Source organism: Littorina saxatilis, linkage group LG15 (assembly GCF_037325665.1).
Source record: "Littorina saxatilis isolate snail1 linkage group LG15, US_GU_Lsax_2.0, whole genome shotgun sequence".
In the NCBI taxonomy this organism is placed as follows: domain Eukaryota; kingdom Metazoa; phylum Mollusca; class Gastropoda; order Littorinimorpha; family Littorinidae; genus Littorina; species Littorina saxatilis.
In genome coordinates, this window is record NC_090259.1 from 43,735,481 (window position 1) to 43,762,292 (window position 26,812).

The 26,812-nt window shown below is 42.2% G+C and overlaps 2 protein-coding genes across 4 annotated transcripts in view; one reads left to right on the forward strand and one right to left on the reverse strand.

Moving 5' to 3' along the window:
- Positions 1–17,485, reverse strand: part of LOC138949405 (toll-like receptor 3) — a 19,168-nt gene extending 1,683 nt beyond the window's left edge. Inside the window, exons 1-4 of one of the 2 annotated variants that reach the window (XM_070321229.1) lie at positions 16,923–17,485; positions 4,879–5,006; positions 2,562–2,799; positions 579–863 (exon numbers count right to left, since the gene is read on the reverse strand). In XM_070321229.1, the coding sequence (XP_070177330.1) occupies positions 579–863; positions 2,562–2,799; positions 4,879–4,967 (612 nt within the window). In that variant the 5' untranslated portion in view covers positions 4,968–5,006; positions 16,923–17,485. Of the gene's footprint in view, positions 1–578; positions 864–2,561; positions 2,800–4,878; positions 7,272–8,300; positions 8,585–16,922 lie in introns of those variants that run through there. The other variant, XM_070321228.1, reaches the window with a different exon arrangement.
- Positions 17,486–18,260: 775 nt separating this feature from the next.
- Positions 18,261–26,812, forward strand: part of LOC138949406 (O-methyltransferase MdmC-like) — a 33,099-nt gene continuing 24,547 nt past the window's right edge. Inside the window, exon 1 of one of the 2 annotated variants that reach the window (XM_070321230.1) lies at positions 18,261–18,282. In XM_070321230.1, coding sequence (XP_070177331.1) covers positions 18,276–18,282 — 7 coding nt within the window. In that variant the 5' untranslated portion in view covers positions 18,261–18,275. Of the gene's footprint in view, positions 18,283–24,498; positions 24,918–26,812 lie in introns of those variants that run through there. The other variant, XM_070321231.1, reaches the window with a different exon arrangement.

Below are 26,812 nucleotides of genomic sequence, written 5' to 3' on the forward strand. Positions count from 1 at the left end.
ATGAAAAATGAAAAGCAACTGTAGAGAATAATACACAATTCCTCTTCTCTCCTGCATTAAAACGTCTGCGTAAAGTGCTGTTCACAAGAAGTGTTCTAACTAAAATTTCATACGTATCAATGGTCTGAAGACTAACAAAATCGTCAAGAAATTGGCCGTGCGACCAGCCTGGTACGATTTTCAACCCTTTTCCGGCCGAGCGTTTTCTCATCGACTCAGCAGAAATCGCAGGTGCCCGTACGACCGGAACTTGCAGCTCATTTAAAAAAAAAAATTTTACAGTATTTTTGAACGTCTGTTTATATGTTACAGTAAATGTACAAATTACTGTTTCACTCAGGGGTTTTGTAAATTTCCTAAAAATGAATTTCCTGATTATTGCTTGCCGTTTTTTGATGAATTTACTAAAATAAAATAAAAACATTAAAAAAAATTGGTTTCAGTTAATTTGTCAACTTCTTCAGATTCACAGGAAATTGGTCAAGTACCTTTCATTTTCATTGGAAACTCGTTAATTTTGAATAGTGATTTTTGCTAAATTGGTTTATCCGGAAACGATCTGTAACATAATATTTCACCTTCCAGCTGTGGTCAATATGCTGCACGATGGTCTCCGCCTTCACAGACCCCGGCAGGTCCTCCCGGTCAGGCAGCAACAGACGCACGCTGTATATCTCCTCCAGAACCTCACGCAGCTTCACGCAGGCCAGGATGACGTCACGCTCTACGTCAGAGTACACGACGTACGCGTCACGGCGAAAGTTGTGACGTCTCGGCAGGCGGTGACGTCGGACGGCTTTCCAGGCGTAACACAGCTGAGTCCACGAGCGTGCGGTGACGAACACCACAACGATGGACAGGATCTGAAAGAGAAAATAAAACCTCATTGTCATGTAATGTCCGTTTATGTCGAATTTGCCTTTCCACTGACAGAATATTGAAGACGCTTCTTGCATAGGATTGTAAATAGTACAATTGATGCAGCAAAGTGACACAACAGACGATATGCTGGAAGTTTAATTGACGAATGTGTGCAGTTGGAGGATAGGGTCATAACATTGGACCGAAATTGAGCATATAATTATACAGGGAGGTAAACCAGCACAACCCTCAACAAAATTACGTCATCCTGAATTTACACGTAATGCCGGTTAGCCTTGTATGTGATTAAAGACACAGTAAGCCTCCCGTTAACCATCACAGATACTGTCAGGCTTTTACACACAGTACAAACACCCTTCCATTTGAACGCTCACCAAACGGGAGCATCCTAGGTGCCCTTACGTAAAGAGCGAGCAATTTTCAAAGAATTCATTTTTGCGTGGTTTATCTTCCCCCTGAGCCATCGTGAACCCGTGTGATCAAGTTTCCCTTTTTCACAATGTAGTCGTCAGTTAGTAATTTGAATGCAACTCACTGTGGGCTTATCTGCAATAGCACGTTATTAAGTACCTCTAAGCATGAAACAAACGGATGTGGTTCACAAGAACTCTAGCGATGGCTTTTGACTGTTCAGAGGAACTGGCCACAAGGTATAAACCGTCGTCTGCTACGAGAACCACGACCTTGCGTGACCCTGCTTCCGGGCTTTTCTTTTTTTTAAACTTTCAAAACTTCGAATTGTACTGATCTTGTCTTGATGAAAAAAGAATTCTTTTATGATTTAAGAATGTTTGTGTAACAAGCTGTCAATTTATTATTTAGATTTTAAAAGTTAGGTCTAGCGCCAAAACGCACCACGGTCCGATTGTCTCTGACACTCTCTCCGCAAAATTAATTCTTTGAAAATTGCTCGCTCTTTACGTAGGGCACCTAGGATGTTCCCGTTTGGTGAGCGTTCAAATGGAAGGGTGTTTGTACTGTGTGTAAAAGCCTGACAGTATCTGTGATGGTTTACGGGAGGCTTACTGTGCCTTTAATGAAAACCCTCACCGTCTAAATAAACCAAGACGTTCACGTTTTTTTCCAAGGTGAAATCAAAAGCGAAACAATGTTCGAAAACGTCATAATGCCAATAACGGTGCATGCATGTCTCTAGAGAAATTCACAAGGACATGTATTCAAGAACAAAGTTTGTCATGGTGACTCCGTCATATCAGCAATGGGAAACTTGGGCGCAGTGGCGTGGTGGTAAGACGTCGGCCTCCTAATCGGGAGGTCGTGAGTTCGAATCCCGGTCGCTGCCGCCATGGTGGGTTAAGAGCGGAGATTTTTCCGATCTCCCAGCTCAACTTATGTGCAGACCTGCTTAGTGACTTAACCCCCTTCGTGTGTACACGCAAGCACAAGACCCAGTGCGCACGGAAAAGATCCTGTAATCCATGTCGGAGTTCGGTGGGTTATGGAAACACGAAAATACCCAGCATGCCTACTGAACGAAAGCGGAGTGAGCTGACTATGCTCTCAAAGCATAGTGTGGGGAACCCAAATGGGCAAACGAGCTCACACGTAACCAGAAAAATTCTGGAACGCTGAAGAAGAAGAAGCTCGCAAGGTCACCACCAGGCTGTGCGTGAATCGGTATCGTATCTCAATAATTAAACATTTTCAGACTTGCTTACCTGCAAGAGAAAGGCTGACATGGCAATACCAAAGATCTGAGACCCCACGCAGTGCCTCCAGTGACTCATCCACTGCGCCATCACGCGCTCTGTGCTGGTGATCTCCCCTGACCCCGTGGTGCACGTGTAGTTAGCTTCGCGTCCTTCGCCATCAAGCGACACGGAGGTGTGCCACAACCACTGCACCATGTCCAGGTTGTAACAGGCGCACTCCAGCGGATTTCCCACGAGTTTCAGGCTGAAGTTTGGAGAAAAAAGAGAACATTGAGGACACATCGCAACCTTGGGCATCGTTTGTCACAAAAGACAGCTTTTTTTAAATCTGAAAGCAAAGGGACGCAAGCGCTCTAGTTATAAACGCCATGTGCTACAAGAGTAAGTGAGAGTTATGCGGCGGAACTAATCTCCTGGCACATGACAGAATAACATGCAATGACACGAACAAGCGACTTTCATCCTCTTTATAAAGTTATTCTTTTTTTTTCATCCTTTTTAAAAAAAAATTTTTTGGGGTGTTACTTCCCTTTGGTTATTTTATTTTTTGTTTTCATCATTACGTGAAACCAAATCATGGACGCTCCGTTCTAGAGCATGTTCGATCGTTTAGTTGACAACGATCAGCAGATAATGTTGACATTTACTTCATAAGCACTCCAGTCGAACCTATAACGACCAACCAAACGTGGACCTTGCGGACACTGAGGCGGTCGTTACTGAAAGGTCAGTGAATTATTTATAGCCTAAATGACCTCGTCGAATTCTCTGGGGTGGTCGTTATCAAGAGGTGGTCGACACCAGGGAAGGTTCAACTGTTCTTCCAAATATGGTATTATGTTGGGAAAAGTTAGAGTTGAAAGGCACAGTAAGCCTCCCGTAAACCATCACAGATTCTGCCAGGCTTTTACACACAGTACAAACACCCTTTCATTTAAACACTCACCGCTTGAGAACATCCTAGGTGCCCTCCGTAAAGAGCGAGCAATTTTCAAAGAATTTATTTTTGCGTGGTTTATCTTACCCCTGAGCCATCGTGAACTCGTGTGGTCCAGTTTCCCTTTTTCACAATGCAGTCGTCAGTTTGTAATTTGAATGCGGCTCGCTGTGAGCTTATCTGCAATAGCACGTTATTATGTACCTCTGACTATGCACGAAACAAACGGATGAGGTTCACAAGAACTCTAGCGATGGCTTTTGACTGTTCAGAGGAACTGGCGATGCCAACAAACCGTCGTCTGCTACGAGAACCCCGACCTTGCGTGACCCTGCTTCCGGGCTTTTCTTTTTTCAAACTGTCAAAACTTCAAATTGTACTGATCTTGTTTAGATGAAAAAAGAATTCTTTTATGATTTAAGAATGTTTGTGTAACAAGCTGTCAATTTATTATTTAGATTTTAAAAGTTAGGTCTAGCGCCAAAACGCACCACGGTCCGATTGTGTGAGGAGACAATCCGCAAAATTAATTCTTTGAAAATTGCTCGCTCTTTACGTAGGGCACCTAGGATGTTCCCGTTCGGCGAGCGTTCAAATGTTTTTACTGTGTGTAAAAGCCTGACAGTATCTGTGATGGTTTACGGGAGGCTTACTGTGCCTTTAAATTGAGGGTTGGTGTGGCTACCCAGATTAGGTATTTATTTGCCGTCTACATTTATTGTATTTTTTATTTATTTATTTATTTACGAGGATTTATATCGCGCACGTATCTCACCACACAAGGCGACTCAAGGCGCATGTTACCTATTAATGCCGTGTGAGATGGATTTTTTTACACAATATATCACGCATTCACATCGGCCAGTAGATCGACTGCCTTTAGGCGCTGCATCCACCACGAGTAATACAGTACCCGTCATTGCCAAGATAACATATCTGTGGGTGTTTATGTTTTTAAAATTGTATTTTGTTATTATGTCTCAATCAAAACCGAAATAATGGGAAAATGCGGACTGTACATTGTAAAATAAATATCATTAAGTACAGTACTTGAAGAAGAAGGATTCTTTGTCTGTCTGTCAGTTTCTCTGTTTGTCTGTCTGTCTGTCTGTCTGTTTCTCTGTCTGTCTGTCTGTCTCTGTCTATCTGTCTGTTTTTCTGTATGTTTTTCTGTCTGTTTCTTTGTCTGTCTGTCTGTCTGTTTGTCTTTCTGTCTGTTTCTCTGTCTGTCTGTTTCTCTCTCTGTCTGTCTGTCTGTCTCTATCTGTCTGTCTGTATATCTGTCTCTGTCTGTCTGTTTCTATCTCTGTCTGTCTGTCTGTCTGTCCTGTCTCTGTCTGTCTGTCTGTCTGTCTGTCCTGTCTCTCTCTCTCATTGTCATTGTACCTGAATGTATGGCGTCCAGCCAAACTGTCCAACGCGGACTGTTCTGATGACGTCAGAGTGGTCAGAAAGTTGTGGGAAAGGTCCAACATCTTCAGGTCGCCATGGTTATCCACATTGACGGGGACTGTCTGAAAACGGTTGAAAGAAAAATCCAATTTAGTCAGGCGTGTCTGTGCTCTCAACATTTCAGGATCTGCAAACTGTAGGTTGTTCCGTGACAGGTCCAGAGCTTCCAACCGGTCCAGGTTTTGAAATAAACGCCAGCCACGCGACAAAAAGAAATCTGGACTGATTCCTATACGGGATAAACCAAGCTGCTTTAGGCTGTCCAAAAAATCGAACATGGTCTCGCTGATGTTGAAGCAGTAATTTCCATTCAAATTAAAAGTTTTCAAATTCTGCAGACCGTACCAGGTGGCATAGCAGTTCGCCATTCCAAGATAAGACAAGTCCAACGCTTCTAACTTTGTCGCAGACGGGAATGTGATATTGACCGGCAACGGGTTGAAGTGTGGGAAGACTGAAGAAATATTGAGGTAGGTCAGGTTTGGAGGCGTATTCACCACAATAGTAGTAACATGGTGAAAGCCAATTACGAGGTCTTCCTTGCAGCCGAAGTCTTGGCTCACCAAACACTGAGCGTCCCCAATAGAAAATGTATGCTGATCTTGTAGAGACAGTGTGCGCAGGCGACCTTTTGATGTGATCAGTTTAACAAATGCGGAAGTATCACCCATGAATCTGTTTTGTGAGAAGTCAGCGTGTTCAATACAGTTCAGGAAAGGGCTGTTTCGAACGGTCAGAGCATTGCCGGCTAGTCTTTGTAGGCCACTGTGAACCATTGACAAACTTGAAACGCAAATGTTTCGGAGAAATCTCGCTGAGTGGCTATCAATGACGTGCAAAAACTGTAAATAATCACCGACGTTTGAGAGCAATATCTCGGTCATGTTCTGGAACTGAAGACCATACAAAGATTCGAGCGCCTTGTTCGGTGTCATCCAGTGCTGGTCGATTATCCACAGCTGTTTCAACGAAAGCAGTTCACAAAACGCACACAGTTCTATGTCGTTCATACCGCATCCCTCAAAATGGAGAAAAGTCAGAGACGAGTTTTTGAACCCCTCCAGCGAGTCGTTCGCCAGATGACGAATTTTGCAGTTTCCGCTAAAATCTAAGGTGTGAATGTTACGAAGAGCTGCAAAGTCCTGCCCAAAGTTCATATCGGAGAACGTGTCGATGGTCAGAGACGTCAGGGAGACGAGGTCGTTGAAGACGTTGTCAGGGTATTCACCGTTTTGGCTGTCGTCGTTATGTTCAAGATGCAGAACCTGGAGTTTGCCCAGCGAGGCAAAGACCCGAGGGGGGAACACTGTTGCTATGAGGCTCAGATGATTGTGCGACAGGTCCAGGCTGATCAGGCTGTTCAGCCCTGTCATGGCGCCAGCCTCCAGTCTCTCCAGGCGGTTGGACCCCACCCCGAGCCAGGTGAGCAGAGGCAGGTGTGAGAAGGTGTCGTTGTTCAAAACCTGCAGGTCATTGTTGCCCAGGTCCAGGTGACGGAGGTGAGTCCGGTCCCGAAAGATGTCCCTCCCCAGGGTCTTCAGCTTGTTGTGGTCAAGCTTCAGTACCTCGAGATTCGGAACATCGACAAAAATTCCGCTTGGTAAGTCACTCAGGTTGTTACTGCTGAGATCCAATTTACGCAGCTCCCGAAGTCCTTGAAAAGACTGTTTGTCGAGAGTCTGCAGCACGTTATGACTGAGATCCAGGTGACCTAACTGGGTAAGGCGTGAAAACGAACTGCCGTGTAAAAAGGACAAGGTGTTGAAACTGAAGTCAAGGGAAGTGACGTCATAGAAATCCAAGGGAGGTAATGACGTGAGGAGCAAATGACTGCAGTCCACAGCAGTCTCGTTTTTGTCTTCATCCTGAACAAGGCATGGCGAAGTAGCTGTGGAAACGATATGTGCTACAAATAAAGCCACCCAGGCGAAGGTGTTGAGTATAATCATTATGGATGTACTGGCCTCGTCGTTGACCCTTACAATTGTAGGTTTACTGCCTACACAGCGAGTCAAAATACGACGTCAATGGTCACAAGTTGTTGTTGTTGTTGTTGTTGTTGTTGTTGTTGTTGTTGCTGTTGTTGTTGTTTCCGGACACATCATATCATGGAGGCATCAATTGACAATTGATATTCAAGAAAAACACAGCGAGTCAAAATACGGCATCGATGGTCACAAGTTGTACACGTTGCTGTTGTTGCTGATGCTGTTGTTGTTGTTGTTGGTTGGTGTTGACGTCGTCGTCGTTATCGTCGTGCCCTGGCTGCATCCCCAAGTCTGCATTGTGTCTTTCTGTACGCTTGCTACATGGCGGTGACGTTGAGACTGAAACAGAGAATCATTAAGTGAAGACATGTCACTGCCATGGCACCCCGAATGCTGTCACAACGGGAAGACAGTGAACTTTTTTTCTCTCAACAGAATGATGTATGTGCTTGGTGAATCCCCAAGTTTGCTAACTACACATTTCCACACCTGATGCCTGATACTGATTTTAGTCGACTTCGCAAAACTCGCTGCATGAAGCTTCTGCACTCAGTGAATTTTTGGTAATAAAATACTTTTCGCTAAGTGTTCGCTAAATAATATTCTGGCTCAATCAAACAAGGCCAATAAGACGGTTTGATGTTTTAAATAAAAATGTCTTTAGCGCGGCTACAGCTATATTGACACGGGGAGGCGCGCTACATTGAAAATAGTCACGAACGAAAACGAACAGAACAAGAAATTCCTCCGAGGTAGGAAAAACACCCCCGTTGGTCAAAGGGAAATAACCATTCTCACTGCCACCAACTGAGAAGGTTATTTCCCTTTGACCATTAATATGTGCCTCTATAAGTCCTTGTAGAATCTTAATCCACCAATAACTCCCTAACCGTGTGTTTGACTGGTCCCAAGTTTTGTAAGGACCGTCTCAGGAATGTATAGAACCTGTTCACCAAGTTTGGTGACGATCGGTCCGTTCATTCTTGAGATCTATATGCGAACACAAACAAACAAACACATCGAGCGAAACCTATACACACCCCTATACCGGGGGTGTAATAAACTGAGCAAAGAGACTCGTATGACGAGCTCAGCGGGTCAGTTTCAGGATTGGGGACACGCTCGGCACATTATGATGACAAATGAACTCGCATTCAATGAAAAGAAGTCTCCCCCGAAAGCGGCGTATGGCTGCCTGAAGTGGTGGAGTAAAAACGGTCATACACGTAAAACTGAGCTTTGGGAGTTTCAGCCCATGAACGAAGAAGAAGAATGAACAGAAGTTTCAATCCCATCACAAGCAAAGAAAAGCTTTTTCTCCTTCTTTTCCTCTACTACATTTCTTCTTATTTTAATCTGTACACTAACCACTCGTTGGTAGTACATGTACAACATATAGTTCAGTTGCGGCGGTCATGCGGACTAACTTCTTTCCTCACAGGCTATGCCCCCGGAATGTCTTGTTTCTGTTATCCGCCATGCAAAGTTTATCTCACAGGGAGCGGCTGTGCACTGCGAGAAAGGCTAGACGTACTGACTGGACAAACACGGATATGTTTGACAAATTAAACCAAATCTTTCAACCTTCTATGCATTGCATGACAAATTGTAAAATTGCCTGAATAAAACATCTTTGAAGAATAAAAAAAAACAAAAAAAACCCACTTTTGAATTGCTTTAAAAAAAAATCGGTCAGTCATCGGAAAGAGTTCGCGGGGAGTGCATCACCCATTGCACGTTCACTGCCACTATTCTATGCGAGACCAGTAATTGTTCACCTGCTGCGCAGCAGGTGTAGCGGGTTCCCCTCCCCCCCCCCCCCCCCCCCCCCCCCATCCCACCAGGGAAAACTGCTGGTAACGATCTCAGCAATCGCAACAACAGCCGATCAATTAGCTTTCAAATTTGAAATCGTTCACTGTCGTAGCCACAACTTGATAGAGGCTTCCCACGAGGCGTCAAATATAATGCGAAAAAATAGACATAGTTTATCAAATGAATCAGATGAACTTGAACAGGTACTGTTTTGATATTGTCGTCCTAATCTTGACTATTATAAGTCGGCTACGTGCGCCTCGATATTTTATTTATGTTCTTACGTTTTATGTTGTTTATTGTGATGTTCTATACACCACACCTGAGTTTCTCCTCTTTGACATAATAAAGTGTTCTATGTCTATAATAATAATAATAATAACGATTACTTATATAGCGCGTAAACCTCGTGGTGACAAGCCCAGAGCGCTTTACACTTACATAATCATAATACAAACAAGGAAAGAGAACCAAATCCGAATAAATTCAAACATGGTCACACACACCCACAGTGACACGCACGCACACACACACGCACGCGCACACACACACACACACACAATCTTTCTTTCGTCATTGTCAATGTTCAGGTAACCCCGCAATGTCATTCTATGTACGCATACGTTATACTAGTACAACACACAGGCACATACACATCTTCACGAACGCCACACTTTAGTAGATAATACACGTGGCAGCGCCAATGACTCACCGATCATGGGATCTCCTTCAGAGGTCTAACTATGTGTGTTTTGAGGGCTGTTTTAAAGGCAGATGGTGACTGGGAATCCCTAATGCTCCGGGGGATTTTCTCCCAGACAAGAGGTCCCTGGTACTTGAAGGATCTCTCAAATCCATAGTTAGTTGATTTTCTGTTTCTTTTTGGTTTACTAAGTACATTGGTATCTGTTGCAGAGCGAAGAGAGGAGAGGTTTGAATATTTTGATAACATCTCAGAGAGATAAGCAGGTCCTGTACCATGAAAGAAAGAGAAACAAATGCATGCAATTTTGTATTGAATACGACTTCTTACAGGCAGCCAGTGAAGAGATCTCAAAACAGGTGTGATGTGGTGTCTTTTAGGGGTCTTTGTGATTAATCTAGCGGAGTTGTTCTGTACTTTCTGCAGTTTTTCAAAGAGATAGTCAAAAGAACCAGAAAGAAGGGCATTTCCGTAATCTAGCCTTGAAAGAACGAGAGAGCAAATGAGGGTTTTTGTAGCATCGGAAGAAAGGCAGTGTCGGATGGAGCTAATTTTTCTCAGTTCATAGTAGCCATTTCTACAGACAGTGGAGACTTGTTTGAAGCAGAGAGTTTCGTCGAAGATGACACCGAGGTTTCGTACTTGAGAAGCCAACTGAATATCAGTTCCAGCTATAGAGATTTGGGCAGGAAGGGATGGTTCTTTTTTAAGAGAAGGGGGTACAACTAGCATGATCTCGGTCTTGTCGTCATTAAGTTTCAATTTATTTTCGGTCATCCACAATTACAAGTCAGAGATGCAGTTCTTAGTTGTCTCGATTGTGTTGGGGAGGTCGGTAATAGGGCCAGATTTTTGTAACTGAGTGTCATCAGCAAAGCTTTAATAGGAAACAGAGTGGCGAGAGATGACATTAGATATTGGTTTCGTGTACATGATGAATAGCACCGGGCCAAGTACAGATCCTTGGGGGACACCGAAAGTCAATGGGGATGGAGCAGATTGGAAGCCGTCAATGGAGACTATCTGAGAGCGGTCTGTGAGGTAGGCCTTAAACCAAGCTAAGGCAGTGTGGCAAATACCAAAAGAATTGTAAAGTCTTGTTAGGAGAACAGAGTGGTCAATAGTGTCAAATGCTGCCGAGAGATCTAATAGAGAAAGGACAGACACATGCTTTTGATCGAGAGCTAAGAGAAGGTCATTTGCAACTTTGATGAGAGCGGTTTCTGTTGAGTGGCCAGCCCTATACGCGGACTGATGGGGGTCGAGGAGCTTGTTCTGGGTGAGGTGCCCAATGAACTGAGAAAGAACTATCTTTTCAAGTAATTTCGAGAAAAAAGGAAGATTTGAAACGGGTCTGAAGTTTTTTAGGCAGTTAGGGTCTAGGGAAGGTTTTTTAAGCAGAGGGCGGACTACCGCCGATTTGTACACAGATGGGAAGATCCCGGTGGCCAGCGAATCATTGACGATACCGGTAATACATGGAACTAGCGCATCAATACACTGGTTGAGAATGCACGAGGGCAATGGGTCAAGCTCACATGTCTTACGGTTGGATTCAGCAATTTTTTCTCTGACAAAACATGCCTTTATAAACAAAACAAGGCAGCTCTAATACTGTATTCGCCTCCACTGCTTTAATATGTAAATAATTACGCACGTGTAATAAATGCTTTTTTTTCTTACGCGCGTATAGATTATTTCTTACGCGCGTATGAATTATTTCTTATGCGCGTATGAATTATTTCTTACGCGCGTATGATTTATTTCTTACCCGCGTATGAATTATTTCTTACGAGCGTATTAAATGTAGGAGTCACGTGGTTAATAGACTCAAACACTCGGACTGGGAATCCACATGAAAAACACTAGTTAGCGTCTTCACCGCCTCGGTTTGAACATCACAAGATGGCGGGAGTAAACGCATAAGACGTTTTGCGAACAGAGTTCAATCATAGCTGGGCTCGAACAGCACTAAAGAGGTAAGACTGAGTGTTATCAGCCAAAGTCAAGTGACATATTCCCAACGATCTACACCGAGATTTGTCGCTTTGCAAGTCGTACATTTTCCGATTCAAGTGTTACTGCACCGCTGATTTCTTACGCGCGTATGAATTATTTCTTACGCGCGTATGAATTATTTCTTACGCGCGTATAGGTTATGAGCCAAACGGCTTTTCATACGTTCTGTCGATCTCACTCGAGGTAAGTTAAGTTGATAACTGACCTTATGCGCCCGTTTACTACGTGTGGAAAGCAAGTTTAAGTCGCGTTAGCAAAAAGTGTGACCGACATTATGTTGTAGTCCGGCTCCGATAATATAGCCTACCTGTGGACAAACTCAATGACCTGAGGTTAAAAGCACACATCCTTCCCTTGACTAAACAGTTCTGCTCGCAATCTCAAACTCGGCCAGGCTGTTGAATGGGATCAGACCATCCCTCTACTTGAACAAATACCGAAAACGAACATTCTGACAGCTTCCCGTGCAGAGTTGGAAGTTTGTAATGAATTAACTTCGCTGATTGGCCCTATAGTGGCTTTCAGGAAATGAATTCATCAACATCAATTTATCGACAGTTTCCTCTGCAGTATCATTTTCTGGAAACCGGAAAAGAATTTTTTAGAAAAAGCAAAGATCAAACATTCTATCAAAAATATACGTTTAAATATATTTTGGATGACGCACTAATGTGTGTGTGTGTGGTGTGTGTGTGTGTTCGTGTGTGTGTGTGTGTGTGTGTGTGTGCGTTTGTGTGTGCTGTGTGTCACAGTGTGTGTATGTGATTGACGTGTGTGTGTGTGTGTGTGTGTGTGTGTGTGTGTGTGTGTGTGTGTGTGTGTGTAGTGTTGTGAATGTGTGTTTGTGTGTGTGTAAAAACTGGTGTGTGTGTGTGGGTGTGTGTGTGTGCGCGCGCATGGGTATTTGTGTGCGCGCGCATGTGTGTGTGCGCGCGCGCGCTGTGCATACGGTGTGTGTGTGTGTGTTTTTGCGTGTGTGTCTTAAGACAAGTATTCAACACCAGATAACGATTACCTGAACTTATTTAGCACTGTCGTCACGCCTTGGAAATCCCCGCCACACCCGAACCAAATTAATCAGTACTTGACAACCACGATGTAGACGAGTTTGGAGGTGAACAGGCACACTGAGAGGTAAGGCCAAAAAAAAAAAATTGTCTGTTTAGGGTAACCCGACCGACCCTATCGATTTGGCGCCGACCCAAAAACTTTTTTTTGATTTCAAAAAAAAAAAAGAAAAAAAAGAGGTAAAAATGCTAAAAAGAGACATTTGGCGTTTCTTTCTCTCCCTTTCTCTCTGTTTTATTTATACGTTAGTTTTGAAACATGTATTCATCAAATATAAGAAGTGAATGTTCAGCCAACATAGCATTTACAAAAAAAAAAAAAAAAAAAAAAAAAAAAAACCCTACCTACCTACCGACCCTACTTTTTTTGGTCATGTTACCCTAAACAGACAATTTTTTTTTTTTGGCCTAATAAGCAGCACGTGGCACGGAACAAGGGATTGCACACAGCTTCAAACACCCTTGCGGCAGCGGAATGTTCCTGTGTGTATACGCGCAACAAAGCAAACACAGACACCAAACACACTTCAGGGAGTTCTATATGCAGCAGTGATATCACGGAGTATACCGGGCGTAGTCCTTCTCTTGTACAGAGGACCCCCCCCCCCCCCCCCCATTTTAAGACCCCAATTTAAGACTCCCTCCCTTCAGTTTAAGACCCTGTATTCTCAGCTTTTAATTAAGCGTTGTTGACTATGACTGTAGATGTAAATGCTTGTATAACTGTGTTTTAATTACACCCCCGGTATAGGGGTGTGTATAGGTTTCGCTCGATGTGTTTGTTTGGGTGTTTGTGTGTTTGTTTGGGTGTTTGTGTGTTTGTGTTCGCATATAGATCTCAAGAATAAACGGACCGATCGTCACCAAACTTGGTGAACAGGTTCTATACATTCCTGAGACGGTCCTTACAAAAATTGGGACCAGTCAAACACACGGTTAGGGAGTTATTGGTGGATTAAAATTATACAAGGACTTATACAGGGACATCTTCATGGTCAAAGGGAAATAACCATTCTCACTCAGTCACTGCCACCAACTGAGAAGGTTATTTCCCTTTGACGGGGGTGTTTTTCCTACATCGTAGGAATTTCTTGTTTTAAATGTGTCAAGCGCAAAGAGCATACTTGTAAAGTTATGATGTTGCGCTATATAAATGCTCATTTATTATTATTATTATTATTCATAACCTGTGTAAATGTACCCCCATTTTAAGACTCCCTCCTTTTTAAGACCTGATTTTTTTCAGATTTACGAAGGTCTTAAAAGGGGGGTTCCACTGTATTGGCGCAATCCGACTCACCGTCAGTCTCAGATGTGTCCAGGCTTGTTTTAATAACATGGAATAAAACCAACCCTCTGCAGGGACACCAGAACAAAACCGAAAATATTATAATAGAATAAACAGTCAGATATAGTGGGATTATTTTTCTCTGAATTATTTAGTTTTTACAAACACCATTGGCTTTTTTTTTCAATTTAAACATCAAAAACTGCTCTTTCTGCACAGAAGGCAGTCAAGATGCTGAACTTTGGTATGTGTCCAAGTCGAGGGATGTTCGCATCCTAGTGGAAAAGCCTGGACATACCAGAGATGGTAAGTCAGTCGAATCGTTTACACGGACGGGAAGGACTGTCACTTTAGGTCAGTGGTTCTAGGGTCACGACACCACAGGCACACAAAGCGAACTCTTTTTACATTTAGTCAAGTTTTGACTAAAATATTTTAACATAGAGGGGGAATCGAGACGAGGGTCGTGGTGTATGTGTGTGTGTATGTGTAGAGCGATTCAGACTAAACTACTGGACCGATCTTTATGAAATTTGACATGAGAGTTCCTGGGTATGATATCCCCGGACGTTTTTTTCTTTTTTTCGATAAATGTCTTTGATGACGTCATATCCGGCTTTTTGTAAAAGTTGAGGCGGCACTGTCACACCCTCATTTTTCAATCAAATTGATTGAAATTTTAGCCAAGCAATCTTCGACGAAGGCCGGACTTCGGTATTGCATTTCAGCTTGGTGGCTTAAAAATTCATTAATGACTTTGGTCATTAAAAATTGTAAACAAAATAATTTTTTTTATAAAACGATCCAAATTTACGTTCATCTTATTCTTCATCATTTTCTGATTCCAAAAACATATAAATATGTTATAATTATTTGGATTAAAAACAAGCTCTGAAAATTGAAAAAAAATAAAAATTATGGTCAAAATTAAATTTTCGAAATCAATCAAAAACACTTCCATCTTATTCCTTGTCGGTTCCTCATTCCAAAAACATATAGATATGATATGTTTGGACTAAAAACACGCTCAGAAAGTTAAAACGAAGAGAGGTACAGTAAAGCGTGCTATGAAGCACAGCGCAACCGCTACCGCGCCAAACAGGCTCGTCACTTTCACTGCCTTTTGCACTAGCGGCGGACTACGTTCAATTTCATTCTGTGAGTTCCACAGCTTGACTAAATGTAGTAATTTCGCCTTACGCGACTTGTTCAGCATTAGGATAGCCGTGTGTCCGTCTGGCCTTTCCAGACGATTGAAGAGGACTCTGTCTCTCTGACCAAAGATGGTGTACAGTTCGTTTTCAGTGTTCTGGATTTGAAAATGTGTTTTGGCAGTTGAATACTTTTGCAAATTTAGCATTTTTGTTTTTAATTTCAGTGCTGTGGATTAAAAAAAAAAGTGTTCTAGCAATGTGAATAAAGGTATATGTACGTGCACATTTCATCGAAAGATTAATGGAACAAAAGCTCTTAAGACACAACGATAACACTTTTTTTTGTATAATAATTTTTTTTACACATTATGGTACAGAGTGGAAACTCTCCTTGCAGACTGATTCGCGATACTGACTTGAACCCCTGTTCACAACACACACTGACCAGAATCACTGAGCGGATGCTATTCTAAGCGGATTAGGACTTATTGTTATGAGTGTACCCGAATTATAACCCTTACACTCATTTCCCGAACTTTTAGAAGAAACTGCAATACAGTGCCAGAATCCCGGCGCCTGGAAGAGTAGCTCTCTGTTCATTGTGGATTCCACAAGTGCATGTCGTACTTCAATAGGGACCGGCACGGTTGGCCTAGTGGTAAGGCGTCCGCCCCGTGATCGGGAGGTCGTGGGTTCGAACCCCGGCCGGGTCATACCTAAGACTTTAAAATTGGCAATCTAGTGGCTGCTCCGCCTGGCGTCTGGCATTATGGGGTTAGTGCTAGGACTGGTTGGTCCGGTGTCAGAATAATGTGACTGGGTGAGACATGAAGCCTGTGCTGCGACTTCTGTCTTGTGTGTGGCGCACGTTATATGTCAAAGCAGCACCGCCCTGATGGCCCTTCGTGGTCGGCTGGGCGTTAAGCAAACAAACAAACAAACAAACAAACTGAATACGCAGCGCTGTCACCGTTTCACAACACAATGCCGAGACCGCCACACAATGTAGATTGTTCAGGAGGGCCTGAAAGAAAAGCAGAATTTCAGTTTGACAGAAGAGACAATGATGAGACCGAGAGTCTCTCGCGTTCATTGTGGATTCGGCAACAACTGATTACACGTCGAACTTCAACGGATGCAAATACCCGGATGACAGAAGAAACTGAAACAAATACAGTCAACACAGTGAACACGCAACCTCACTATCGCCGTTTAACTCTACAATTCTGAGACCTACACACAATTTAGCAGCACCATTAAACAAGGCAGAAGATGCCTACCTTAATCAGTTAGTCAGGATAAAATTGGAACAGTCAGCTGATAGAGTCACTGTGCGATGCAAGACCAGAGGACAGCCAATCGGACTCAAAAGAATGTCCAAACTCTGGAAACCACCAAAAGACTGCCGCACGTACGTACGTCCTCCCCGCCTCCCCCCTTTAAAACAAACCTTGAAAAAAGCACATCGTCTCTTACACGTAAGAATGTACGTTTCAGGCAACATTGCAGACGACAAGTTAAAACAGCACTGCTCTGTATTGAGGGCAGCCAGCAAAGCTAGCAAAATGTGGAGAAATGCAACACATAATCGAAGTGCAGTTTCCAGAAACAGACAAGGATACCATGGCAGTGCGTTTATGTGCAATTAAAAGAGAGAAACCCAAGAATGAGAATGTTGGTTCACGGGGTTTGTTTTCCTGAAAGTGTATGTAGTACCTGAGATGGCAGAGCGTTTGTGTGCGACCCGGCATTGCCACAAATGTTAAAAGCAGACAGTCTATGGAAGCATTATATGTCAACGTGTCAGTTGTGGAGAAGACAGTGGAGCTGACATGACAGCACAACACAAGCTTCGGCGCACACTTAAAAGAGAGAACACCAAGAATACTGAAATAATGTTGGTTCACAGGGTTTGTCACGTGTTCCTGGAAGTGTATACAGTACCTGAGATCGCGTTCGCTCCGTGACGGCACCACTCTGCACCGGTGTCACAAACAGATCATCCTCAGCCTTCCTGCTCAGTCCATCATCATCTTTGCCATCATGGTCCTGAGAGATACAGAAAATACTTTGTTCTTGATGATCCAAGTCGTTCAGGATTATGTTTGTGTGTGCATGTGTAGCCGTGACAACAGATAAGAAACTAAATATCTGCACAAAATTCGGAGACTTGAACCAAAGCTATTCTCGTGTCTGTATTCAACCATCCATCTGCAGATTTTACACCGACTGTCAATTACGGAAGACAACACTGATGACGTTGAAAGGTCCATTCGACTATAAACGTCTTAAATTTGTGCGCCCACTTCCCTAACACACATGTCATTCCCAAACAGCACTTTCTAAGAACATCAGCGTTTTCCTGTCATCAAAACATGGGGTGTGGGGCTGGCCCTCTTTGGGGAACAAGGTGGCGAGAAGACACAATCATGCCATAGTCAATAATGAGTTTGGGCTCTGAAAGCCACAGAACCGCAACGACTGTCAACGTGATGCGCAACAGTTTCAACAAATCTTTCAGCTGCAGTTGTGTGGTACAGTACACAATCATGCCATAGTCAATAATGAGTTTGGGCTCTGAAAGCCACAGAACCGCAACGACTGTCAACGTGATGCGCAACAGTTTCAACAAATCTTTCAGCTGCAGTTGTGTGGTACAGTACACAATAGTCAATGAGTGAATGGGTTGGGGCTCTGAAAACCACAGAACGACTGTCCCTTATTGCGCGACAGTTTCAACCAATCTTTCAGCTGCAGCTGCGTGGTAACAGGAAATAGTAATTTGGCGGGCTGCTTGCGCACGACTTGCAAGCAAAGAGAGAGAGTTACTACATGTGACTGTAATAGAATTTGAAGGGAGTTTGAAGTAATTCGATCATCTTTTGTGTAATCAGTGTCGGGCATCATGAAACTGTTGACTCGATTTCCTGTTGGACTGGGCACTGTCAGTCATGGCGCTAATATTCGTTCAAACTGGTACACAAACTTTTATGATGACAACTATCCAGAATAAAAGGGTAGGCTGGTCATTGGAACCAGTAAGAGTCCAACTCAGAGTACTGTTTTGTTGTTTTACCAGCGAAAAAAACGGTAGTTCTAATATCAACCGGTAGGTTATACCGGCAGCCACAGATTTTCCGGTATTTTCTCATTTCAACCGGTAAAATACCGGTAATTACCGGTTAACACCAATACTGCACTACCTTGATGAACGGAGTACCTGTTTACTGGTGTTTGGATATTGTGAGCAATTTTTGAACTACTTTTTTGCACTGTTTGAAGAACAGACTCCACTGAATGACAGGTAAAACTTGAGCAAAGTTCAGCTGATAGACATACTTACCATGTGTATCATGCTTTTATGTAACTTTCTATAGTACACATAAATGTTTCAACTTTATCAGCATTTTTTGCATGCTTTTATGTAACTTTCTATAATACACATAAATGTTTCAACTTTATCAACATTTTGTGCATGCTTTAATATGTAACTTTCTATAATGCACATAATTATAACTCAGTGGCTCTGTGTTGTACCTCTTTTGACCGGCCTTTCCCGCACTGATGCTGTGTATAACACTGATGTTTAACCAGAAGCTAATAAGTATTGGTATCAAAAGACAGAAAACAGTATTCTCTACGTGTACCGCACAAAACAGTACATACGTAGTTTAGGTAGTTTTTCTTCCGATTTTGTGCAAGAACGTTTGATTCTCCCTTTTACCAACTGAGCACTGACCTGAACTGAACTCAACTTTATATAACAATGATGAACTGTATGACGTAAGACACTTTTAGAGCTAAGTTGGCTTCTGGTTCAGTCTGCAGAGAACTTTTCTTTAGCGCAGTGGTGTAAATCTCTTTCCTGTCAGCAGCAAGGTCAGAGTGCAGTGTGACTGTGAAAGAAAGGGGCGCACTTTTCTCTCAGGCAGGCCGTGCTGACAGCATTTAATGTACATACATTGAGCAAACGAGTTTCCTTCTTTGAGCCATCTGACGTCAGAGTCAGACAATAACTCATATTCATATAGGGGGCTAGCCGAGACCACAAAAGAGTGCGTGTTTGTGTGCATTCAATGCCAACAATAAAAGAATTCTAATTAAAATCGATCGATACATAAATGTCATTTGTATTCTTGACCAAAATATGACATTTTACACATATCTCGACAGTCGCTGTTCACCTCGACCGCTAGCGCAATCTTGGATAAACACTGACTCTCTCGATCTGTGTAAACTGTCGCTAAATTTTGGTCAACAATACAAAGAACGTATATATATTACCATGAGGTGGTTGGTCCCACGGTCGGGAACATCCTGTCAATAATAAAAGAGCTGAGAATCAAAGATAAAAAATAGAATCGGCTGCTGTGCAATCAGTGTTGTAAAGAAGCTGACACTGACAAGCACCTTCCTGCTCAGAACACGTCCACATGGTGAGTCAAGCGTATGCTGGTCATGACACCCAAAGATCATCCTGAACTCAGGTCGAAATGAGTTCGGCTCATTCTCTCCCTGACCAGACGCTACAGTCCTACAGTCCTACGCGAATCTATCAAAACAAAAATACAGAGTTATCTCCCATATGGTTTTCGCGAGCACTGATATAAATTTGAGATCAGGTGTACATGTTCGCGAGACGAAAATGATTGCAGATTGGCCGACTTCGACAGTGATCTCGATCCGTTCTGTTCTTCACAGTTATGATAAAGACATCGTTCTGAGGTCAAAACAAGTCGAAATTTTGGGACTGCTGCCGGAAGGAGACCGTAATATATGGTTTCATCACTGTCAACTGGTTACAGAAAAAATCGTCTGCTCCAGTGAGCCCCGAAACCAAACGGTTGATTATCACGTGACACTTTTGCCATATTTAGAGTTGTTTGCACAGTAAATACAGCCGCGAAAAATAGCTCGCTTGAAACTGTCTTACATATCAATTCCTTTGTAATTCAAAAATTACAAAACACCATGAAAATCATTATCGACGATCGCGAATCTGCTTATATCAATAATACATTACAAAAAGCTCTAAATATGTTAAAAAAAACCAACCAAAAAAAAATCCGGTTTCCTTGCCAGACAAGGAAACTCAAGGCATCCTGTCAGGGAGAGAATGAGCCGAACTCATTTTGACCTGAGTTCAGGATGACCCAAAGATAACATCATGGCTTAACATTTAAGCAACCTTTTATTCAATACAAAGAACTATTATTATTATAAGTGAAATTGCTGAGCTCAAAGCCTCAAATTAACTGGGCGAAGTGGACTACACGAATTATTATTCTCGAAGCTGGTCGCACTAAGCTTTAAAACAGTGTTAGGTTTCGGTAATAAAAAAAGGCTTCGCGAAGTCGACTTCGGGCTCAATTAAGGACCGACTGTATTAATAGTTTGTATACAAAGCGTATGTATTCTAGGCGTCTCGTGAGGACATGTTCACGGTCTTCGCCATCCTGACCTCAGGTCAAAATGAGTTCGGCTCATTCTCTCCCTGACAGGATGCCTTGAGTTTCCTTGTCTGGCAAGGAAACCGGTTTTTTATTTTTTATATATTTTTTTTTTATACATATTTAGAGCTTTTTGTAATGTGTTATGGATGTAAGCAGATTTGCGATCGTCGATAATGATTTTTCATGGTGTTTTGTAATTTTTAAATTACAGAGGAATTTTTATTTTAGACAGTTTCAAGCGAGCTATTTTTCGCGGATGTATTTACTGTGCAAACAACTCTAAATATGGCATAAGTGTCACGTGATAATCAACCGTTTGGTTTCGGCGCTCGCTGGAGCAGACGATTTCTTTGACAGTGATGCAACCATATATTACGGTCTCCTTCCGGCAGCAGTCCCAAAATTTCGACTTGTTTTGACCTTAGAACGGTGTCTTTATCATAACTGTGAAGAACAGAACGGAGATCACTGTCGAAGTCGGCCAATCTGCAATCATTTTCGTCTCGCGAACACTGCTCGTGAACAACATATGGGAGATCACTCTGTATTCTGGTTTTGATAGATTCGCGTAGGACTTTCGCGTCCGGTCAGAGAGACAACTGGCCGGTGTCCCGATTTCATCTTTCGCCTGTGTACATATTTCCCCCTCGACATATACTCAAGACTGAAATGTTGTTTCCTGGTAAAATTAAGAAGTGAAATTATTTATGGACGAAAAGCATGTCAGTTTCTTGCATGTGAAGAAAATTGGTGGTAAAATGTAATAGATTTCACCCCCAAAATCGAATTCTTCAAAAACGTGTACCGAGTGGTTACGTCCCTTGAGTAAGAAGGAAAACATTTTAGGATGAATCAAATTTCTAAGTTAAATAAAACAAATTGGTTGGACAAATTTGGCCCCATGAATGTAAGGTACACAAGGTCGCTCATCAGTACTATCGAAGGGCCGTTTTTTTGTTCAGTGTAGAGTTTATACTAGATCAACGAGGCCGAGAAGCGAAATATCAACACGGCGAAAGATGAAAACGTCACACCGGATAGCCGTGGAGCGAGGACTATCAGAATGGGTCTTCGCGTGCTTCAAAGGACATAGATGCCAGGCAACCAGTTTCAAACTCACTTGCATACTGGCAATGACCATCCAAGAAGAATAGAAGCAATTTGAGAAGAGCTTGAAAAGATCGCACGGCTACAGTGCAGCATTCCAAACAGTTTTCGAAATGTGATTATAAAGCCAGGGGAGGCAACAACCCCTGTTAATCAAGTACCAAGGTGTCTCAAATTATCTAAACGTGGTCAAAAATTGAAATTATTGCGACAAATTTCGCACCCCAATTAAAGCGTTAGTTCCTGTGTCATTTCATTCAAACTTTCTATGCCAGTTAAGGCCGTCCACTTGACTCTCTGGCGCACCTTTCGGATCAAAGATTTCTTCCTGAAACAGGAATCACGTGACCGCAACTCCAATTAGGGTACCCCCCCCCCCCCCAAAATTGACGTAACTATAACCGATGGGACTAATCAAAAATCGACAAAAAATCATAATATGCACAACTTGGCAAGCTAAACATAACTTACAAGAAATACCAAGGTCACACCCACTTCTACTTCGTGTTTCACAAAGGAAAACCGGACTTCGGTTATCCGGGCCCAACGCAAACAGCAGATTGAAGATTAGCTACAGAGCCGCACCTAACCGAAAATTACTTTAACCACTCCCTCCTCTCCCTTTTTCTTCCTCCGAGAATACACTGCTACTTTTGCTGTTGCTGTTGTTGTTGTTGTTGTTGTTGTTGTTGTTGTCAGTTGTTGTTGTTGTGGTTGATGTTGATGGTGGTGGTGCATCCTGAACTCACGTCAAATGAGTTCCTTCCCTTCGGGTCTCATTTATCCCTGGTTTTCTTTCTGTGGGTAAGAAATCGATTTTTTTTTAAATATATTTAGAGCTTTTCGTAATGTGCAGATAAAAGCAGATTCGCGATCGTCGATAATGATTTTTCATGGTGTTGTGTAATTTTTATATTACAAAGGAATTGATATGTAAGACAGTTTCAAGCGAGCTATCTTTCGCGGGTCTATATTTACTGTGCAAACAACTCTAAATATGGCAAAAGTGTCACGTGATAATCAACTTTGGCTACGGAGCAGACGATACTTTTTCCGTAACCAGTTGGGAGTGATACAACAATATCACGGTCTCTTTCCCACAGCAGGCTCAACATTTCGACTTGTTTTGACCTTAGAACGATGTCTTTATCATAACTGTGAAGAACAGAACGGAGATCACTGCCGAAGTCGGCCAATCTGCAATCACTTTCGTCAGCGCTCAGTTCGTCTATTCTCAGAAACATTAGTGAAAAAAATATGGGAGATAACTCTGTATTCTTGTTTTGATAGATTCCGCGCAGTAATTATGCACCCTGTCAGAGAGACAGTAGCGATAGCGTGGACCGATAATTATCAGAATGGGTGGTGGTGGTGAGATCTTTTGGGTTAAAGTAGCCTTTTGTTCAGGCAATATTCATGAAATATATCACGTTAGAGATCCTAGACACTGAGCTAGATACTGTCCATAGGTAAGTGTGTGAATGGTATTAATCACAGAGTCAACAGCTGTGAGTGTCGCGTGAAGACAACGATCAATGTATGACATGTATGATGCAGCAATGCAATATCTGGGTCATTAATGATATACGATACCGATACGTGCACAGCGCTAGCTTAGGCCAAAAAATATAATAGGTGTGGTTACGGTAACATAGCCCCCAAAAATAGGGTAGGAAGGTAGGCAATCACTTTTTTTAAAAACTTCTTTTCTAATGTGTACAAATTAAACCTACTTGACAGGGAAATAAGTGTGCGAGTCGGGCGCTTTCGCTTTCATTGCGTTTTCTGCACTCGTTTACTTGGTTTTTTGTGTATTTTTTTGACAAATGTAATAAAAAGTTATAGGGTTGGCCCCCAAAAATAGGATAGGTCGGGTTACCGTAACCACACTTATTTTTTTTTTTTTAGGCCTTAAAGGCACAGTCAGCCTCCCGTAAACCATCACAGACACTCTCAGGCTTTTTTTTTTTTTTTTACACACAATACAAACACTTTTTCATTTAAACACTCACCGCTTGTAAACATACTAGATGCCCTCCGTAAAGAGCGAGCCATTTTCAAAGACTGAATTTATTTTTGCGTGGTTTATCTTACCCCTGAGTCATCGTGAACCCGTGTGATCCAGTTTCCTTTTTTTCACAATTTAGTCGTCAGTTTGTGATTTGAATGCGACTCGCTGTGAGCTTATCTGCAATAGCACGTTATTGTGTACCTCTGAATCTAAAACGCAACAAACGGCTGCAAGTCACACGAACTAGAGCGGTGGCGTTGACCGTTCAGAGGAACTGGCGCTATGCAGAACCGTCGCCTGCTACGAGACAGCCGTTTTGCGGGACACGTTTCCGGGCTTTTCTTTTTTCAACTTTCAAAACTTCGAATTGTACTGATCTTGTCTTGATGAAAAAAGAATTCTTTTATGATTTAAGAATGTAGAGGCTCGGGGAGCTCAGTGATGGTTTACGGGAGGCTTACTGTGCCTTTAACCTTCATTACACTGTGACCTGTACGATGGACACACAATTGCTTGTCTGCATTGTCACAGAAATGTGCCTTTACGGTTGCCAAATTGAAAAACACAAGAGTAATATGTTTTGACTAATGTTCGGTGTCACTTTAAGCAAGTTGCGTTTGCCCTTTTTAAAAGCGACGCTTACTGTCAGTGCTAAGGGGCTCCGCTCACCTATGTAACTTCAGCAGGACCGACGACGCACTGCAGATTATCCCAGCCCGCTACACGTTGCATGAAAGGAAAACAGGCCAAGTACTCGACGTCATAATCCCTATCGCGGCATAAATAGGCCTAATAGGCCGTGCGTCGTCTGTGCCGCTGAAACTGCGCAGGTATATTCTGCCCTTAAAAGGTAACGCACCAGCTGTGTACTCCACAGTCTCTGCTACAACAGCTCTTGTTGTTTTCACACAACATCAACATACACAAAGGACATGACCCTGAAAGCTAATCAACCGGGGTTGATAAGTGTGCCAACAGGCAGGGTGATACAGACAGACTCATCTTCGGTATCTCTTTGTGTAAGACTTAAAGCAAGTGGCATTTGATAGTTTTAGAGCGAAGCTAAGTGTCCGTACGTGACAGTTGTTACTGCAACTGTTCTTGTTGATTAGACCATAGATGTGTTATACACATCTATGATTAGTCACAAGGACACGGCCTTGACAGCTAAACTACGCGGGGTTGAAAAGTGTTTCAACAGGATGCTACTGATATGATAATACAGGCATAAGCCAGCGAGGGAGGCAGGTGTCGGTGACTCGAGACAAAGTTGACAGTGTCTGTTGCTAGCTGCACTGGAGGTGCCATTCGTCAGGTCTTGGATTCAGTCGTCGTGTCAACGTGTCATATATCACCTGCTTTAGTGGGGTATGTGTGTTTGTGTGTGTGTGGGTGTAGTCTGTGTGTGGGATGTGTGTGTGTATGTGGATGAGAGAAAGGGAGAATGTACGTTCTGGCTCACCGATTCCGACAGACCCTAAATATTAACGCAAAATAGGCTTCTGGACTAAACTTTTACTAAAATGAAACATGCGACAAAATCAGAAAAATACTGCATAAATCCATACAAAAAAAATACAGTAAAGTAAGGTTGTTTTGAACCAATCCCGGGTCTGTCGGAATCAGTAACCCAGAACGTACATTCTCCCTTTCTCTTATACAACATTCTTAAGCTCAATACGCTCTCTCATTTACAAACTTTACTTCATATGTTCTTTCACTGTTAGAATTATATCTGATACATGCAATGTGACTGTCTAAACGAATAGTTAACTCTTTACAAGTGATTCTATTTTTACTTTTTCTTCCCGTCCTATTTGAATCCCCTTTTTTAAAAACTGCTTTTTCAGATCTTCTATATCGAGTGGCTTGTTATATTCAGCTCGTGTTTTTGTTTGAATACTTGCTTTCTTACTTTTGTAGTCATCAAAGTCTGTTTGTATCTGTTTGAATTCTTCGTCAGAAACTTTTGAATCTTCAAGTGCTTTACTGATAGACAGTTTTAGGCTAGACAATTTTGATGATGCAAGAGTGGAAATGGATTCGTGTTTTTCAAGCTTTTTCACAATTTTTTTCATTATAGCTGATGCTATAAATGATAAACCACCAACTGCTGCTGCGACACCACCTAGGATTAGAGAAACTGGAGTCCCTACTCCGGTAGCTAACAGAATTGTTCCCGTTACACCTGCAGCTGATGCAAGAATAGTAGAACCAGTGCTGGCATTAGAAAGGCTGTTGTAAGTTGTTGAGTACTTACGTCTAGCGCGAGAATATTTTTCTAATTCATCTTCTAGTTGTTTTTGTATATTACTAATGTGTGCCAGTCTGAATTGTTGACTTTCTGCTGCACTTTCATCAATATTAGGATAAAGCTTCACACTGCTAGTCATCTTTTTAATGCAAAATATAAAATATTTATCTTAATTCTCACTGGCCAGTGTTTCTGCTAAGCTTTGAAGCTGTTCATTGCTTAACACCTTATCTGTATAGTAGAAAGCAATCAAATCAAGATAAGTAAGATTAATACTTCTTATTTCTGTTAAATTATTTATATCTGCGTTAACAACAACATTTTGGTTTGACGTCTGTTTTTTTATTGTGTTAGAATCCTTTTGAACAGCAATAAATACTCTGACTTCTTCAACATTTAATGGTCTCCAGTTGAGATTTATTCCTCTCATTAGAACAGTGTTTGTGGTTTCTTCCCTTTTCCTGACAACTATATCAAATATCATAGTTGCATTCTGCCCTATTGGAAGCTTGGGTATAAAATCGACAATGGTGTCAGCGTCCTTTTCAACACTTTGTTTTCTGTGAATGAGATAGTTGTTCTTATGGAAAGGTTTAACTGCAACTTCTCCCCTGCTGTTAATCGCAGGAACAAGGCTAACAATTAGTGGTTTAGCATTGATTGACTTACGGAATGTGTCGTCTTTTCCAACAAGAGTGTATGGACTCACAAATTCAAACTTCATTTCCCAGTCAATCTTTTTTATAACAGGACTAAGTACCCATTTTTTATTCTGATGTTTCCACATGTAGTATATGTCATCGACAATTGGATCAGGTACATTAACATCACGGATTTGACCTAGTTTGAGAAATCTTGGTTTCTTTTCATCGTCGATTTCCTTTCTCTTGTAATGACCAGTGTCTGTAAACTCGAATGCATACACTGCACCAACTTCAGCATTGCTCTCAAAGTCGATAGCGTCTGCTAAATCTTTCAACTCTATAGTTGAACATGCAACAGGATAAGC